We start from the raw sequence: 19,579 nt of genomic DNA, 5'->3' as shown, positions 1-19,579 counted from the left end.
ATTCATGTTACTAGACATTTGAAGGGTGATTTTGCTACTAAAGGGGAAATTCTGTCCATATCTAATTCCCTGTAAACACAGCTGGAAGTATGTGTAAAAATGAAAATCAATCTCGTGATACGCAAAGAAGTGCACTCTGTATAGTTTCATACGAAAACGTTTACGTTGATTGCTATCTTCCTGCTGACAGTCCCAGTCGGCACGTTTTAGTCACACCTGACAAACCGCTATTTTTACTTAATGCGGCGTACGGCCTGTGAGAATTGCATTATTTGTTGGAGCTTCTGTTTACTACCAGGCACCACATTTCACTGGGCTCTAACACTGGACACATTCATCGAATTCAAGATCCCAAACACGAGCGTGCTTTCCCTGTACTCTATTCGTTTATGAACAGTCGCGGATAGTGGTTTCCACATGGGTCAAACTCTCTTGTGCCTGAGGGCCCTAATGTTTTCCTTCGCTTCAATTATAACCAAAAACTACATATTTTTAAAAGTTGTAACTAACACCACACGTTGCGAGAACCGTCAAAATTTGTATTAAGAAACAAAAAGAAACTTGCAAGTAACACACTTTATGAAGAAAACGGCGTTAGCAAGCAAGAAAATTTTAAGCAACTTGCAAGCTGGCATTACTTATATGTTGTATTCCTGAAGAAGTGTTATACGTCCTTTGCTGTTTCTAATCCATATAAACGATTAAGGAAACAACCTGAGCAGCCCTCTTAGATAGTTTGCAGATGATGCCGTCGTCCAGTAAACTCATCAGAAGATCAAAAAGATACAAACTGACATAGACAGATTATCTGCATAATACAAAATACGGCAATTGACAATGAACTATGGAAAGTATGAGGTCTTCCACATGGGTAGTAGGAAAAATCCCTTAGATTTTGGTTACACGATAAATTACAAAAAATTGTCGGTTCAACCAAATATCTAGATATTACAACTGCAAACAACCTAAACTGGAAACATGACACAGAAAATATTGTGGGAAAGGCAAACTAACGACTGCCGGTTATTGACAAAATAGCCACAAGATGCAACAGACCTACCAAATAGACTATCTGCATTAGTCTTGCCATCCCATTGTAGAAAATGGTTAACGCTAAGGAATCCTTACCAGATTACATTCACATTACATTGACGGGGGACATCTAGAAAAGACATTTTTACAGAAGAACAGCTCGCTTCGTGTTATCTTGAAGGAGAATGTGTCACGGATATGATAAGCTAGTGGAGATGGCAGTCGTTAAAGCGAAGACGTTTTTCCTAGTGGTGAAATCTTTTAAGGAAATTTCAGTCACTTTCTCGAGAATGAGTTTTTCACTCTGCGTTGTTATAAAACTACCTGGCAGATTAAAACTGTGTACCGGGCAGTAACTCGAATCCAGGACCTTTGGCATTAGCGGGTAAGAGCTCCTCCTTCCTTGAAGGAGTGCTAGCTCCCCAAGCTGTTGTTGTTGTTGTTGTTGTTGTTGTGGTCTTCAGTCCTGAGAATGGTTTGATGCAGCTCTCCATGCTACTCTACCCTGTGCAAGCTTCTTCATCTCCCAGTACCTACTGCAACCTATATCCTTCTGAATCTGCTTCGTGTATTCATCACTTGGTCTCCCTCTACGATTTTTACCCTCCACGCTGCCCTCCAATACTAAATTGGTGATCCCTTGATGCCTCATAACATGTCCTACCAACCGATCCCTTCTTCTGTTAAAGTTGTGCCACAAACTTCTCTTCTCCCCAATCCTATTCAACACCTCCTCATTAGTTATGTGATCTACCCATCTAATCTTCAGCATTCTTCTGTAGCACCACATTTCGAAAGCTTCTATTCTCTTCTTGTCTAAACGAGTTATGGTCCATGTTTCACTTTCATATATGGCTACACTCCATACAAATACTTTCAGAAACGACTTCCTGACACTTAAATCTATACTCGATGTTAACAAATTTCTCTTCTTCAGAAACGCTTTCCTTCCCATTGCCAGTCTACATTTTATATCCTCTCTACTTCGACCGTCATTAGTTATTTTGCTCCCCAAATAGCAGAACTCCTTTCCCACTTTAAGTGTCTTACTTCCTAATCTAATTCCGTCAGCATCACCCGACTTAATTCGACTACATTCCATTATCCTCGTTTTGCTTTTGTTGATGTTCATCTTATACCCTCCTTTCAAGACACTGTCCATTTCGTTCAACTGCTCTTCCAAGTCCTTTGCTGTCTCTGACTGAATTACAATGTCATCGGCGGGCCTCAAAGTTTTTAGTTCTTCTCAATGGATTTTAATACCTACTCCGAATTTTTCTTTTGTGTCTTTCGCTGCTTGCTCAATATACAGAATGAATAACATCGGGGAGAGGCTACAGCCCTGTCTCACTTCCTTCCCAACCACTGCTTCCCTTTCATGCCCCTCAACTCTCATAACTGCCATTTGGTTTCTATACAAATTGTAAATAGCCTTTCGCTCCCTGTATTTTACCTCTGCCACCTTCAGAATTTGAAAGAGAATATTCCAGTCAATATTGTCAAAAGTTTTCTCTAAGTCTACAAATGCTAGAAACGTAGGTTTGCCTTTCCTTAATCCTGCTTCTAAGATAAGTCGTAGGGTCAGTATTGCCTCACGTGTTCCCGTATTTCTACGGAATCCAAACTGATCTTCCCCAAGGGCGGCTTCTACTAGTTTTTCCATTCTTCTGTAAAGAATTCCCCAAGCTACACAGTAGAAATTCTGTGGACTTTGGAAGGTAGCAGATGAGTTACTGACAAGTAGAGCTATGAGGACAGGCTGTGAGTCGTGCTGGGATAGCTCACTTGGAGCCGGTACGGTAGCCCAGCAAATCGGTCAGAGGGTTATCCGTCCTCTGTAATAAAAAAAAACTGAGTGAACAGATCAACAATGAGCTTTAGCGGGTATCGTGGGACGTCCCCCCTAAACAAACAATAACTACCAAATTGAAATCAACAAAAAAGAAAAAAATCGTAGAGCACTTGCCTGTGAAAGTCCCGTCCTGGCACACAGTTTTAATCTTTCAGAAAGTTTCACTAACGTTTACCTCCCACAGCGAAAACACACTGCCGGAAAAAAATACACCTGGAAAGAGGACGTCGATTTTGATCCGATGACGGCATATGCGACGTGAGGATAGTAGGTATACTGATACTGGTTTCAACGTCATACATCAGTAGATAACGTAGTGATATAGCTGCCAGAGCGCCTTTTGTGCCTGTCGTTTAATAGGGAATGCACACAGCCTGAAGGCTCAGTGTGGTGTAACCGTGTGAAGCGAGCGGGCAACCATGCCACGCAGACTCACTCGTGCTTCCTACAGCCAAGTAAGTGACTTTGAAATGGGTCAAATTGTGACTTTACGAGTGGCGGGATGGTCTTTCGGGAGAATCGTCACCCAAGTTAGACGTGCTTCGTCAGTTGTGCAAGGATGTTGGTATCAGTAGTCACGTGAACATTCTCACACCCATAGACGAGGTTCTGGACTTTCACGCAGTACAGACGCCTACCAGGATGTCGTATTGTAAGAGCAGCAGTGGCAGATTGTACAGCTACCACACCTCAGATAAGTTGGCCTGTGAGACCAGGCTTGTCAACACGAACTGTTGCGAATCGGTTATTAGCAGAGGGACTACAGCCACGCACACCTCTATCTCGTCTTGCACTCCTGCCACAGCATCGACGTGCACGGATCTACTGGTGCCGTCAGTGGACCACTTGGAAGATGGAATTGCGTGCCTTGGTCTTCAGCGATGAAAGCAGATTCTGCCTGCAAGCAAGTGATGGTCGTTTGCGCATATGACGTAGACCTGGTGAGCGCTATCTCTTAGAGTGCATTCGTCCAGAACACACTGGCCCCACCCGAAGCCTTATGGTCTGTGGTGAAATAATGTACAGCTCCCGTTCACCTTTGGTGAGTCTGGAAACTCTCGGTACGTGCAGAATGTTGATAGATCCGTTCCTTTACCGTTCCTGAAACAAGCAGGTGATGTGTTATTCCAGCAGGATAATGTTCGACCATTCAATTCCTCAGAAAGAAGTGAAGCAACTTCCCCAGCCAACACGGCATCCGGACTTGTCTCTAGTCGACTCTTACAGAACTACGCGAACAGGTCGATCAGGCGTGGCATATAACGTACACCAGGACAGTATTCGCCATCTCTACGATCGACTGGATTCCAGTGTCAATGCCTGCATTGCCGCCAGAGCAGGCTACCCATGTACTAATATGGGTGTTTCAGCATTGGTCAAAATCTGGTACCTCAGAACCGCATGTGCTATTCAAAAATGATTCAAATGGCTCTAAACACTATAGGATTTAACACCTGAGGTCATTAGTCCCCTAGACTTAGGACTACTTGACCCTAACTAACCTAAGGACATCACACACATCCATGCCCGTGCCAGGATTCGAACCTGCGACCGTAGCAGCAGCGCGGTTCCAGACTGAAGCGCCTGGGATTGCTCGGCCACAGTGGCCGGCACTCTTGTGCTATGGATCTGTAAAAGTAATCATTTCATCTACTCCATATGCACTGTTCACCCTCAGGAGACACAGCCTTAACGAAACACTGTCCGTGTGGGCGAGGGAGTTTGTGTGATCCAATGAAATGGAGGGCTATGCCGGCGGTGGTGTAACTACCAGCAGGGCCTCCCAAGCCGGAGAGGTCTCCATAGAGGATCCAGACAAAGTGTGTCTCACAACGTCCCGTCTAGTGTCCTGTCCTGTCCTATCCTATTCTGTTCTGTCCCATCCTATACACTCACTCCCTTCCTTTCCTTTTCCTCCCTGTGATTGTGTGGCAGCAGAGACAGTCCCCTAATGTGGACAGCGGACGATCCTTGAAAACCAGGACAACGTTGATGCACATAGGCCTTACGGCGAAGGGATGGATAGTCGTGGTGAAGACAAGCTGTCTAAGGGGTAAGGCCCTGAAATAAAACCTTGGCAGGTGTCCAGGCCATGGGGTGGCAGCCCCACCAGGACACTCGGGGGGCTGTGGGCTGATAACCTGCACCACCAAAAGCACATATCACAGAAACTAGAAGGAGAAACCATATGCACTGTTGCAACAATGAATCTTGAGTGAACTGGAAACATCTAAAAGATGGCACTAATTTTTAACCGATAGCTTATTTTGTTGGCTCCCATCTACAAAGAGAGAAATAGAGAAATAATTATCGTGAAAAAAAAAGAGAAATCAGATCTCCTGTTGGTTCCATAGGAACTTACCACCTAAATATCTTACGGTATTATCTAAGTAGATGTTAATTTTCGACACATGCTGTTCGAGAGCTGAACGTGGTTCTGTGCACCCTCTGCCAAATTTTAAACTGAATTGCAGAGCAGTGGAGTATTGTCGACGTATCTGTAGATTAGTGGGGACGAGGGGCAGCATTGAAACGGGCCCTTGCGGCGGCGCTGATGTTGCAGAGCAAGGCTCGCTGACGATCGTCCGCCGCAGCAGCGGCAAAGGAGGCGGCGGTGGCAACAGCGGCGGCGGGGGCGCCAGCGGCAGCGGCAGCGGCAACGGCGCCAGGGCGGGCCCGCTCGCCAGGGGCGCGTCCGCTGTCGCTGACGACGACGCCCTCGACGCCGTCGACCTGTCCACCGACAACCTGCCTGCCGTCGACACGCCGGACGCCTGCGACAAGGCTGCCCTCAGGTAAGCGAGAAAAAGGCGACGGTGCTGCTATCTCGGAACATCGCCCAAAACAACTGTACCATCAATCATGGAGCTGTCACACCAATTCCAGCCCGATAAATATTGTCTAAAAGGTTCTCGAGCCACGTCAACTACTTAAAAACGTACGAGCTTTCGGCCGATTGCTACTTGTCCATTGTCAAATGGTGACTGTCTTGTGGTTACTGCTGCTGCTGTCCTTAATTATCACCTAGGGATCCAATATAACAGGCTAAATCGTCCACCACGTTTTTCCCGACTCTGAGGATTCGGGAGTGTTTATTTTGTGGGTGGTTAGCCTATTCACGCAACATTTACAATATTCCTTATAAAATATTGGATATTGCATGTATGAAGTGTACCAAACAGCAAAAAATGTTGAAATGTGTGTGAATTCCGAAGGGTCCAAACTGCTTAGTTCATCGGTCCTTGGACTCACACATAAACTTAAACTAACTTATACTAAGAACAACATACACACCCATGCCCGAGTTAGGACTCGAATCTCCGGCGGGAGGGGCCGCGCAGTCCGTGACATGACGCCTAAAACTGCGCAGCCACTGCGCGCGACTCCGAACAGTAATTAATGTGTATAGAGATATTTAGAACGACCTTTTCATATAAAAGTGAAAACTGAAATGTAATATTACACGGCTGCAGAAATGTGGGCTCGGAACTTGCGTGGTAGTTTATAAATATTAAATGTAGTGGGTTAAGAACTCCGTACCAGCAAGGATAGGTGTTATGCAGTAACAACCTGTGCCAGTTAATTAGTTTTTGCATGTATATAGGTTATCTTTCTTGTGAAGATACCTTCACGATGACTACCCCCCTATAAAAATATCTTAAATATCATTCATCCTACGGTACCTACATAAGAAATCATGTTAAGTATTATTCAGTCTGTGTATTTACCTTGATGATAAAAACGTGTAAACACGTCACAATAAATATTCCGCTCCACTTTGCCAGTTGCGAAAACAGATTCAGACTGGCGGATGAAACGCAGTTTTATAGAAATGGTTTCGTGTTTATAATTACTTTGTTGAACATAAGCTTACAATAAATCATTGAGCGCCAGATCCTAGTACCCAGTTGTTTCTTCGTTCGGAGTCACCTGGAAATCTAAACAACCCAAAACCATTTTTGCGATTATTAGAGCAGCTTCAATCCAGTTAATTAGAAATCTCCATTCGCATCCTGACTCATTTGTAAACATGTATGAATATCTATACTTTGGGGAAAACATGCGGACAGTTCAACTCAGTTTGTAGGAGTCTTACTACCTCCTATTACGTCATTGGTTCCCTGTAAGGCGACATAGAAGGTAACATTTCCGTTGTAAGACCGCAGCGACCACTTCAACCTTTCTATGGCTGGGTCCCAAGCTGTGCTTAGCTGCAAATTGTTGTGTTTAATTAAGATGTTCGTAAACATTTTCATCTCGATCGCTTCGGTTATAATGCTACCCAAAAAATCTTTTGTCGTCGCGTCGAATGCAACTTGCAATAATGATGTAAGCCTCAGAATACGGTATCCTTAAAATATACTCTTAATAAAAATTTCTTTAATAATATGGCTGTGGCGACCCTTTGCATTTGTTTATATCACCAACCGCTGTCCCACGTTCGCGAGAACGATGGACTTCCACAAGGTGAACCCTGAAGTGTCGTCACCTTACATGGCCTAGGAGCACTCGGCCGAAAGGTCGTGGCTTTTTGAGAAACTAACGCAGCTGGAAGCTCGAGAACACTTAATCAGTATATATCGCCGAGAAATCGCACATTTGTACTCTGTTTAAAAGGTTTTGCTTCCATTGCGATAATAGTTCCGAGGACTTATAAAGACAATGCAACACAATGAAGTTGTCTTAAATATTATTTTTCTAACATCACACTAAAATTCTGCACTAAACATCCGTACCATTTTCTTGAAATAAAAGTTCTCTCAAAAATGAAACAAGTCTGTTCGCTCTACCGCGGAAATATTTCCCAGACTCTGTTAGTGTTTCCAACCTTGAAATATTTCCTTATGCTGTGACAGTTTTTATCAAACTCAAAGAAAAATCTTATGGTGGCTTCAGCAGCAAGGAGATGGGTGAAGGGAGTTTAAGCCCCATGACGCGGGAGCCCGAAACCGTCAGCGGTGCCAGCAAAAATTCAACGAGAACAAATTAACAAAATCATTGAGTGGGCCTTCACGTAAAACAACGCAAATTGTAGTACCGTTTCATCAAACTTGCCGGATCTAGACATTCCGTGAGAACAGTACGAAACCCCGTTTTAACATGTGTAGAGTCACATCACTTGTGACACGCCCACTTGCAGATCTTAGTGACAAGTTTTCTAGACTGTGACAAATCGCCCCTCACAGTATTCGTCAACGGTGGCGCTACCATGTGCACTCTTTCACGATATACATCTATGACGATTGTGGTTGTAGCTGTGTATGCACTTGCGACGAGCATCTAAAAGCGACTAACCCCGTTCTAGGAAGATCAGTCGGTAGTAGCCTATTGATTGTTGTATTCTGCACAAAGCCACTTATTTGGAATATGAAAGACAACCGGTATCATTCTCTTGATGTTAATCGAAAACTGTGGATGACTGTTGCTGAGGAGACGGACATAAAAAGGGCTGACATGGGCAAGAAGAATTCTTGAACAGAATGTTACCAAAGACCAGTAGTTTGAAGGTAGCTGTAATGAATATCAGTATTAACTTGTGTCTCGTTATCGCAATAGTCGTAACACTGTAAGTCAACAGATCTTTTGTTGCATCTGAAACAGCAAAGCAAAATGCAATTATGTTATTTTCATCCACCTCGATAGCTACACAGATCGCTGAATTTGATACCAGTCGAATTTCCACTCACCAAAAAATTGTGTGATAGAAACATTTAAGATGTATCTACGACCTCCAAGCACCACCGAGAAAACCAAGAGCATCTCGGAATGAGCCGGCTGCTGTGACCAAGCGGTTCTAGGCGCTTCAGTCCGGAACCGCGCTGCTGCTACGGTCGCAGGTTCGAACCCTGCCTCGGGCATGGATGTGTGTGTGTTGTCCTTAGGTTAGTTAGGTTTAAATAGTTCTAAGTCTAGCGGACTGATGGCCTCAGATATTAAGTCCCATAGTGCTTAGAGCCATTTGAACTATTTGAATCGGAATGAAAGCTGAGCCATTTGAATCGGAATGAAATCAGAGTGAACAACACGGTAGATTAACATCGCTTGATGATTCAGTAAGATAAGTCCAGTTAACATTATACAGGCTGTAAATTTTAAGTTTACGAACCAGAATAACTCGAAAAATAAGCTTCACACGAAAAAATGAGCAGAATCCAAAGTTGATTATTTTCGAGGGGGACATCTGCTGGTGCTAAAATTAGCCCACCACCCCAGCCCCCTGGGGGGTGGAGCGGGAGGCAGCTTTAAAATGGAATCCCCATTTTTTATTGCAGAATCAGATTCTACATAAAAACTACGTACATTTTGTCTTAAACATTTGTTTTTATTCTTGGAAGTTGCCGCTGTAATTCAAGAAAATCCATGTTGTCATTTTTGCGTGGAAAATGCTTACGTATAAATAAAATATACTTATTTACTTCTTAAATTTTGATTCGCTAAAACTAAAACTCTGCCTCTCTCCCCATAGGGTGGGTTTGAGAGGGATGAATTAGAGTTTTACAAATATTGACCCAAATATTAATTTTTTTTCCGCAGATTCTGATAAGTTTTGTTTGTTTCGTGGTCATGAGGCCACCCAACTTTTAATTATCAAACATATCATCTGACTAGCTAACTAACTAACCAAACATTCTACTTCCTAATGAGTGAACTCATTTTTATTTGTTCGTAACCATTTTCCACGCAAAAATGAGAACATGGATTTTCTTGAATTACAGCGCCAACAACCAAGAATCAAAATAAATATTTACGACAAAATGTACGTAGTTTTTTATGTAGAATCTGATTCTGCAATAAAAAATGGGGAATCCCATTTGAAATTTTAAAGTTGCCTCCCGCCCCACCCCCAGAGGGGCTAATTTTAGCACCATCGAAAATAATCAACTTTGCATTCTGCACATTTTTTCGCGTGAATCTTATTTTTCGATTTATTCTGGTTTGTCAACTGAAAATTTGCACCCTTTGTTGTGCAGCATGTAGTTTCAGTTCTTCATTCGTCAGATTTCTGGATAGCTAGGGACATGAATTGACTGAATGGCTCATACAATAAGCCTAAATAGTCGGTGCCAGCAGACGGCGGGCAAGTGCACAAATGTTTGCGAAACGTAGTTATATTTGTGCGGATGCGCTCTTTCGCTCTCTTGATTAACAGACAATTTATCTGAAGCTAGGTTGACGATAATCCGAACAAACTCGTTACGTCCATTTGGCATACAAATTACGCACTGAATATGGATTAAACAGTAACAGAGCAACAACGGGAATTGCTGTGATTTGCTAATACGTATAAAAGTCCATTCTCATGTCGTGTGTCATTCGCTATAGTACACGTGACTGAAACGCAGAATGTGCCTTGTCTTCCTGTCACGCGTCAAAAACAGTCATGCGTCTATTGTGCGTGTCCTACGGGTGATACATCTGTACATACAAAACACCAAAATTAATGGTGTACTTGCGTCTTGCAAGAAGTACGAAATTGTTACTGGTCCGTTTCATAGAGAATGAATATTTATGGTACAACAGAGGAACAACAAGACAGCTTCATTTTCACTGCAGAACTGAGTAATAGTGGTTTAGCTGAGCTAGACAGTGTGTCTCAACTTTTTGTACGATTTTGATATCGTCGATTCTTTGTAGAGCAGAAACGCCACCGACACTGGAGATCGTTTTGCAGGGCAAGAAGAGAGTAAGTGAGATTCTGGATGATACTGAAAAGAATGTGGAGCCATGTTGACTCCAAGGCCGTGGCCATCTGCGCACGATTTCTCGGATGGGGATGGCGGGTACTCCCCGATCGAGGTGGTCACAAAGATCCTCGAGTGGGCTTAAATCGTGGGAGTTTGGTGGCCAGGGGAATGCGGCAAACACATCCTAGTGGTCTTCGAACCACGCACGTACTCTGCGAGCTGTGTGACACGTTGCATTATCCTGCTGGTGGGTGCCATATAGTGCTTGCGTGTAGGGGTGGACATCGTCCCAGGGATAGATGCATACATGCGTAAAGACCGAGCGACGTGGCGCAGTGGTTAGCACACTGGACTCGCATTCGGGAGGACGACGGTTCAATCCCGTCTCCGGCCATCCTGATTTAGGTTTTCCGTGATTTCCCTAAATCGTTTCAGGCACATGCCGGGATGGTTCCTTTGAAAGGGCACGGCCGATTTCCTTCCCAATCCTTCCCTAACCCGAGCTTGCGCTCCGTCTCTAATGACCTCGTTGTCGACGGGGGGTTAAACACTAACCACCACCACCACTACATGCGCTGACTCATTGTGCCTTCCAGAATGACAAGATCATCCAGGGAACACCACGATATCATTTCACAGACCATAGCCTCCTTCCTAGTTGCAGACGTTACACGCCGTGAACGCCAACGGCCATCTGTCCGATGGAGCATAAAACGTAATTCATCTGAGGCCACTCGTCACCAGTTCCTGTACTGGCGTGCAAATTCCAGCCTCCGTGGCCCATCAACAGCAGTCAGCATGGGTGCACGGATCAGGTACCTGATACGGAGGCCGGTACGCATCAACATTCGCTGAACGGTCGTTGAGGAGACGCTGTTGATAGACGCTTTGTTCGTCTGGATGGTCAGTTGCTCAAAAGTTGAACGTCTACCAGTCGTAACACCGCAACCGTCGTTCACCCCTGTCATCTATGGTCTTTGGTGCACCACAGCTGCCCAGCACCGGTTTTGGAAAAGCGCCATTTTGCCATGCACGGTATGATGTAACCACGGAGGCACGCGAACAGCTTACGAAATTGCTTCCACGGCGCGCTTTATATACCCTCTACTGCTGGTGCTGCCACCTGCCGTCTGTGAGTGGTTATTGCACGTTGACGTCCAACTTAGTCGGTGGTCACATTAATGTGACTGTATATTCATAACGTATGAATATTATGTACCGATGTTGAGAGCGTTCGTAATGGACTTCGCCGATATCCTCGTCAGGAGATTATTCACATCTGTAATAAATTAAACATTTATGTACAAGGGAATTCAAAATGATATATAGCCATTACAGAAGGCTGTAAGTGTTTAATTCGTAGGATACACTGATAAGAGAGAGAATGCAAAAGAGAGTTCAAAATTTTGTTCATTACATGACTTAGCGAAAGTTTATTTGTTCTGTGCGATGTCAGAACAAAAAATGTGACGTTAATTTCTCCTCATCGAGCTAAGTGTTTCAGCATACAATTACGTGGACAACGTGACAACTGCCGATACGGATTCCACTCATCACATACCTTCGGCATAATGAAGCAACCCAACTCTACGTATGCTTCAAAAAATGGTTCAAATGGCTCTGAGCACTATGGGACTCAACATCTGAGGTCATCAGTCCCCTAGACTCAGAACTACTTAAACCTAACTAACATAAGGACATCACACACATCCATGCCCGAGGCAGGATTCGAACCTGCGACCGTAGCAGCAGCGCAGTTCCGGACTGAAGCGCCTAGAACTGCTCGGCCACAACGGCCGGCTATGCTTCAGAATATATGGTGTGAAATCGATTATCGTTTGTACACTGTTAATGACCAAGGAAAGTACTTCTCAGTACCCATAAAGTAGGTAAAAAACTTATAGTTTGTTTTGGATTATCTGTAATTCTTACTGATACTTTGCTGTGCATTAACTAGTTTGTACTCAAAAATTCAAATGGCTCTAAGCACTATGGGACTTAACATCTGAGGTCACCAGTCCCCTAGACTTAGAACTACTTAAACCTAACCAACCTAAGGAAATCACACACACCCATGCCCGAGGCGGGACTCGAACCTGCGACCGTAGCAGCAGCGCGGTTCCTGGCTGAAGCGCCTACAACCACACGGACAGTTTATACTCATTTTGAAATGCTACCCAGGGCCTGAAATGAGGAGGGTAGGGAGATGGGGGAGAGGGCGTATCGGCGGGGAGGTGGGTGGAGGCTGTCTCATGTTAGTACTGTGGTGAATAACGAAGCAGTTTTGACATTTCATTGTTTTTCTGCGCGGGGCGAGAGCAGCTTCACTAGGTACGAATCTGTTAATGATTATTGTGCTTCATTTATTTTCTAGAGTTTTAAGTTCATTTGATGTGTTTCTGATGCAGAAAATGGACATGCCAGAATGATTAAATTTCTTGCACTTGGAATAAATTTTGTCTCTATTTACAGTCAAATACTTGTTACTCGTTACTACGAAAAAATGACATCTGTTATACTCCTTCTGTCGTAATAAGGTTTCATTCGATCCATTCAAATATTAAAGAACATAGCATGTCTTGGCAAACAGGCTGCCATCTTCTCGCGGTTGTAAGTCTCAGCTAAGAGAGAACGTCGTCCGCCACTGCGAAGGTTCGCCTCAGTATATCGCTGCTGCAGTAAAATTCGCACGAAACAAAGAAAACACACATTTGTGTATATACTTTATCAACATAAATAACGCAAATGTAATACGATGTCAAATGTGACGATTTATCTGTCGTGGTGCTCGGAAGGAATTCGAGTCAGCAGAGAGGCGTGTCGAAATAGTCCAGGCAGAGACGACAATACTGTACCCCGGGTGGCCAAGTGGTTACCGCAGCTGCCTGGTAAGTAGGAGGTGCCAGAATCTAATCCCGGTCGAGCACACATTTTCACTCGACGCCGCTGAAGACACACAAAGTCCTGATTCAGCTGATATCAATAGTCCCTTCCCTTTCTTTTCCTTTCTCCTCCCTCCTCTTTGAATGTTCAAACCTAAGCTATTTACTATTGACGGAAAATACGACTGACATTTTTTGGCTATCAGTGCTGATTTTTTTATTTTCCTCCAAAGATGTTTGTTCCTTTCCCTACCTCATTTTCTTACTTTTTCTACGCTGTAAATAATTCTTAATCTTATTGCCGAAAGAGCTTATATTTTGCTGAAAAAACATTCATTATTTGATGCTCTGATTAATTTCTTTAAAATTTAATGTACAGTTTGTAATGTGATTTTACTCAATCGTAAACTGCGTCCCTCGATGCTATGTAGCGACTCCTCTTAGAGATATAAGATAATCTGAGTCTATTTGTAGCATAGGACGTGTATTTAGTCAACTTCCACATATTAACTTCTTAGAACAACAGATTTCAATCAACCTACAGAATACATTACATTTTCATTAACACCATGTTGTTGTTGTTGTGGTCTTCAGTCCTGAGACTGGTTTGATGCAGCTCTCCATGCTACTCTATCCTGTGCAAGCTTCTTCATCTCCCAGTACCTACTGCAACCTACATCCTTTTGAATCTGCTTAGTGTATACATCTCTTGGTCTCCCTCTACGATTTTTACCTTCCACGCTGCCCTCCAATACTAAATTGGTGATCCCTTGATGCCTCAGAACATGTCCTACCAACAGATCCCTTCCTATAGTCAAGTTGTGCCACAAACGTCTCTTCGCCCCAATCCTATTCAATACTTCCTCATTGGTTATGTGATCTACCCATCTAATCTTCAGCATTCTTCTGTAGCACCACATTTCGAAAGCTTCTATTCTCTTCTTGTCCAAACTATTTATCGCCCATGTTTCACTTCCACTCATGGCCACACTCCATACAAATACTTTCAGAAATGACTTCCTGACACTTAAATCTATATTGGATGTTAACAAATTTCTCTTCTTCAGAAACGCTTTCCTTGCCACTGCCAGTCTACATTTTATATCCTCTCTACTTCGACCATCATCAGTTATTTTGCTCCCCAAATATTAAAACTCCTTTACTACTTTAAATGTCTCATTTCCTAATCTAATTCCCTCAGCATCACCCGACTTTATTCGACTACTTTCCATTATCCTCGTTTTGCTTTTGTTGATGTTCATCTTATATCCTCCTTTCAAGACACTGTCCATTCCGTTCAACTGCTCTTCCAAGTCCTTTGCTGTCTCTGACAGAATTACGATGTCATCGGCGAACCTCAAAGTTTTTATTTCTTCTCCATGGATTTTAATTCCTACTCCGAATTTTTCTTTTGTTTCCTTTATTGCTTGCTCAATATACAGATTGAATAACATCGGGTATAAGCTACAACTATGTCTCATTCCCTTTCATATTCCTCGACTGTTATAACTGCCATCTGGTTTCTGTACAAATTGTAAATAGCCTGTCGCTCCCTGTATTTTACCTCTGCCACCTTCAGAATTTGAAAGAGCGTATTCCAGTCAACATTGTCAAAAGCTTTCTGTAAGTCTACAGATGCTAGAAACGTAGGTTTGCCTTTCCTTAATCTAGTTTCTAAGATAAGTCGTAGGGTCAGTATTGCCTCATGTGTTCCAATATTTCTACGGATTCCAAACTGATCTTCCCCGAGGTCTGCTTCTACTAGTTTTTTCATTCGTCTGTAAAGAATTCGCGCTAGTATTTTGCAGCTGTGGCTTATTAAACTGATTGTTCAGTAATTTTCGCATCTGTCAACACCTGCTTTCTTTGGGATTGGAATTATTATATTCTTTTTGAAGTCTGAGGGTATTTCGCCTGTCTCATACATCTTGCTCACCAGATGGGTAGAGTTTTGTTAGGACCGGCTCTCCCTAGACCGGCAGTAGTTCTAATGGAATGTTGTCTACTCCAGGGGCCTTGTTTCGAGTCAGGTCTTTTACCCAAGAGGACGCCATCATCATTTAACTATACAGTAAAGCTGCATGCCCTCGTGAAGAATTACGGCTGTAGTTTCCCCTTGCTTTCAGCAGTTCGCAGTACCAGCACAGCAAGGCCGTTTTGGTTAGTGTTGCAAGGCCAGATCAGTCAATCATTCTGACTGTTTCCCCTGCAACTACTGAAAAGGCTGCTGCCCCTCTTCAGGAACCACGCGTTTGTCTGGCCCCTCAACAGATACCCCTCCGTTGTGGTTGCACCTACGGTACGGCTATCTGTATCGCTGAGGCACGCAGGCCTCCCTACCAACAGCAAGGTCCATGGTTCACGGGGGGAGAATGTGTAAATTTTTCCAGTCTGTATTTCGGAAATATTACTTGAATTATGCACGTATGTTTTCAATTTGTATCTTGTAGTTATCCAGTCCTCTCTATTTACATCGTGAACCATTAACTGTCAGAAGTACTTTACGACTTAACAATCTCCATGAATCTATAAAAAAGTTATCAGTATCACCTCTGCTGGTACCTATAATCCCTTCTGTAGACTGCATGAGGGGAAATTAAATTGCAGTTAATGGTAAGAGACTCGAGTATATATCTAGTACAGGAACAGTCTTAAAAATGTTAATTCGAATTAAACATAACATTTTATTCTGCTTGGAGTTTAAAAAAATCTAACAACGGATCATAGGGTTTCATAAATAATTCAAAATTACCAGATGGAGCCCTGCACATTGTATTATCATTAACATTCCATGTAAATCTATTTCGCTAAAAAAAACTAAACTTCTCCTGAACAGGTCATGAATGTCTTACGGTACCGACTGGCCTCAGTTCATCCTCAGCCCATAGGCGTCACTGGATACGGATATGGAGGGGCATGTGGTCAGCACACCGCTCTCCCGGCCGTATGTCAGTTTCCGAGACCAGAGGCGCTATTTCTGAATCAGGTAGCTCCTCAGTTTGCCTCATAAGGGCTGAGTGCATCGCGCTTGCCAATAGCCCTCGGCAGACCGGCTGGTCACGCAGCTAGGTGCTAGCCCATCCCGGCAGTACTTAACTTTCGTGATCTGACGGGAATCGGTGTTATCACTGCGGCAAGGCCGTTGGCAAATCTATTTCGTTGTGTGACCAAAATGCTGATCACTGCAAAACCTATGAGTACTATTGGTTTGGTTTTTGTATCCCTTCTTAATGTAAGTGGCAAGTGCTAAGTTATAGCCCATTGAATTCATCATTGCTAACAGACGCTAGTACAGAATCATGCTACGGCAATCACTAGCGGCAGCTGCAGCCTAGATAGCTGCCATTGACGGCCTTGAGTGTGGTCGCAGTGTGGTTCAAAATGGTTCAAATGGCTCTGAGCACTAGGGGACTCAACTTCTCAGGTCATCAGTCCCCTAGAACTTAGAACTACTTAAACCTAACTAACCTAAGGACATCACACACATCCATGCCCGAGGCAGGATTCGAACCTGCGACCGTAGCGGTCGCGCGGTTCCAGACTGTAGAGCCTAGTACCGCTCGGCCACACCTGTGGGCTGTCACAGTGTGGTTTGGTTCAAAGAGCCCTACTCTGCAACAGCTGTGCAACGTAATTTTTCTACTGCGTATCCTCCCAGTTGGCCTACTATTTGTGAGAGCCTTATAATTGAAACCTGAATGTTCGGTAAGACATAACAAAACCCCAGGTGCGTCTGATGATGTCGCAGAGCAAATAAGGCAAAGTTTTGTGAAGAGTCCTATAAAATCTACATGGTGTGCTCTCGAGAGCTGGGTGTACCACACGTGATTGTTTAACGTCTTTGAAGAAAACTGTTTCATCTCAAACAATACTAGTTTTCAATGGTGCAAGAAGTAAAAGATACTGATAGGATTGCTCATAAGGAATTTTGTGTGGAAGTGTTTCATCTGTTGGGTGAACATGAAATGGTAAAGTTAATAAACTCAACTTTGTGGTTTGTTGTAGTGAAATCTACGAAAATCCTTGGAACATGAAAGTTACAGCCCAAAACTGAATGTTCTCTGTGCCATGAACAAGCGCAAAGCTTATGGACCTTCGTTTTTCCAGTGTAGACAGATATGCTGCAAAATTTTTTGATGTTGATGACCATAAATGTAAGAGTGCAAGAAGGTGCTTTGCTGCACTGTCTCTCAGATGTCTGAGATTCCAAGAACGTGGACAGGCCAAGGTGCACCAATTCCATGCCCTCCAAGTTCACCAGACCTAACATCTCTTGACTTTTTCTTTGGGAGATTCATCAAGGATATGATGCTGGTTACACCCTTACTGCACTCACTGCCGATGCTGAGAGCTAGGATCTATCGCACAATTTAATAAGACACGCCCAACATGCTGTAATGAGTTTGGCAGGAAATCAATTCATTCGGTATGTTTCCCACATTAATGATATAAGTTACATGGAATCCGTTTAGCTGTAAGGTAAGAAAACTTTATGTATTTTGTTATGAAATGACACTAAAGCCATGTCTGTAAGTTAAATAAATAAATCAATATGAGATTTCAACATAATAATGTCTTGTTTGATACAGCCAATATATTTACATGTTTGCATACATAACCTCATCTAAACAAATTAGAAGTTCTTTCTTTTTGAACCTCTAGTATCAGAATGCAACGAATTTCCTTTAACGTCATTTTCATCCTCACGCGTTTCTGCCACAAAATTTTCAGTTATATGTTCGCCGTTTAATGCTGACAGCCTGAAATCTGAGTTTGCGTCGAACAATAGTTGGTCTAACAACAGCAGAATAAATAAAAAAAACTCGGGTTCTAGGCAGAGATGCATGCGAGCACAGTTTCAGTTTTAGATGCATATAACAGAACAGTATTTCGTTTGAAAAATGTGAGAGCGCGGAATCTGAAAAGGGGTTGGAAATTGAATTGCAGCTTGAAACGCCAAAAAATTTTCTACGCACAGCGCGAGAGGCACTGCTGGGACTCGGATGCGAGCCCTTTTCAGCGCCCTCCTATGCCGCCCTGTTAGAACGCACTAACTCAGGGCAGAGCAAAATTTTAAATGTTTTATTTTCCGCTCCTGACTGCCCAGCGTGAACAATTAGTGGACTTCACAAATTTAACCAACGAGATTGTGCCCCTTCGCAGGTGCTTGAGGGAAATAAAAACAGCTGTGCTCCTCCCGGTGCTGTAATTTTCGAGAGCTAAATTGCTTTCATAACACAGACTCAGGTATTGATCGAAACTGTGAAGCCCCGAACAAAGCCTCCGCTACGATTTAATGAAGGTTGCCTCATTTACCGCTGTACTCAGCCTGGTTACTTTTTGTGAACAAATTCTTCTTTCTTCCCCCCGTGTGTGATGGCATGGCAAGTCGACAGTGAAAGTCATTAATAACAAGCTGGCCGAACATTCTCTTTCCCAAGTTCGATGCTATCTTCCATTCGTTTCACTTTTGTATCCAGTTCTTTATGTTTCCATTCGTGCGATACACCTTAAATATTTCTTCTTCTTGCGTTGCGGAATCTGCACGTGGTGGACAGTGATACATCCTGCATTTATAAATTACTGTATTTCTGTGACTAGATGAAATTCCTGCCGCCATATTGTCCATGACGTTGAGGTTGGAGGAAGAGTCGTATGCCCTATACATCTGCGAATACTGTACATTTTGGTCTGATAAGGGAGTGAGCCTTTCGGTTTCTTTCATACTTATAGCATTTGAAACTCATAGCATGTGGAAAGCAGTACGAAGCAATTCTGAAAAGGGACAAAAGATAAAAGTAAAAATAAAAAATAAAATATAACAGATACCTTTCAAATTATAAAATTTCCTAGCGCTGTTAAGTACTGCATATTTCTGCTAACACCGTCGTCAGCTGAGCGTGCAGCGAAAACGTTTTATAAATATAAAATCTCACTAATACCAATTTCTTTACCTTGATTTAAATTCTTTATCTATTACGGAAACAGAGTCTCGAAAAAACTCCCATAAGCAATCAGTGTTAAAGTAAACGTACTTCAGGTACACTCTCTGAAGAAGTGGTAGATATAAATACAGGAAACTTCTAGAGATTACAAGTGAAGTACCACCCTCAAATCACATAAACATT

The 19,579-nt window shown here is 43.1% G+C and overlaps 1 protein-coding gene across 4 annotated transcripts in view; it reads left to right on the top strand.

The window, feature by feature from the left end:
- LOC126268013 (dual specificity calcium/calmodulin-dependent 3',5'-cyclic nucleotide phosphodiesterase 1-like) overlaps positions 1-19,579 on the top strand; it is a 1,575,562-nt gene that overhangs the window by 1,235,325 nt on the left and 320,658 nt on the right. For all 4 annotated transcript variants that reach the window (XM_049973424.1, XM_049973426.1, XM_049973425.1 and 1 more), the window contains one exon: positions 5,448-5,679. In XM_049973424.1, the coding sequence (XP_049829381.1) occupies positions 5,448-5,679 (232 nt within the window). The remainder of the gene's footprint in view (positions 1-5,447; positions 5,680-19,579) is intronic.

Source organism: Schistocerca gregaria, chromosome 4 (genome assembly GCF_023897955.1).
Source record: "Schistocerca gregaria isolate iqSchGreg1 chromosome 4, iqSchGreg1.2, whole genome shotgun sequence".
In the NCBI taxonomy this organism is placed as follows: Eukaryota; Metazoa; Arthropoda; class Insecta; order Orthoptera; family Acrididae; genus Schistocerca; species Schistocerca gregaria.
Note: the sequence above shows the minus strand (reverse complement) of the source record. Positions and strands in the feature narration are given on the sequence as shown.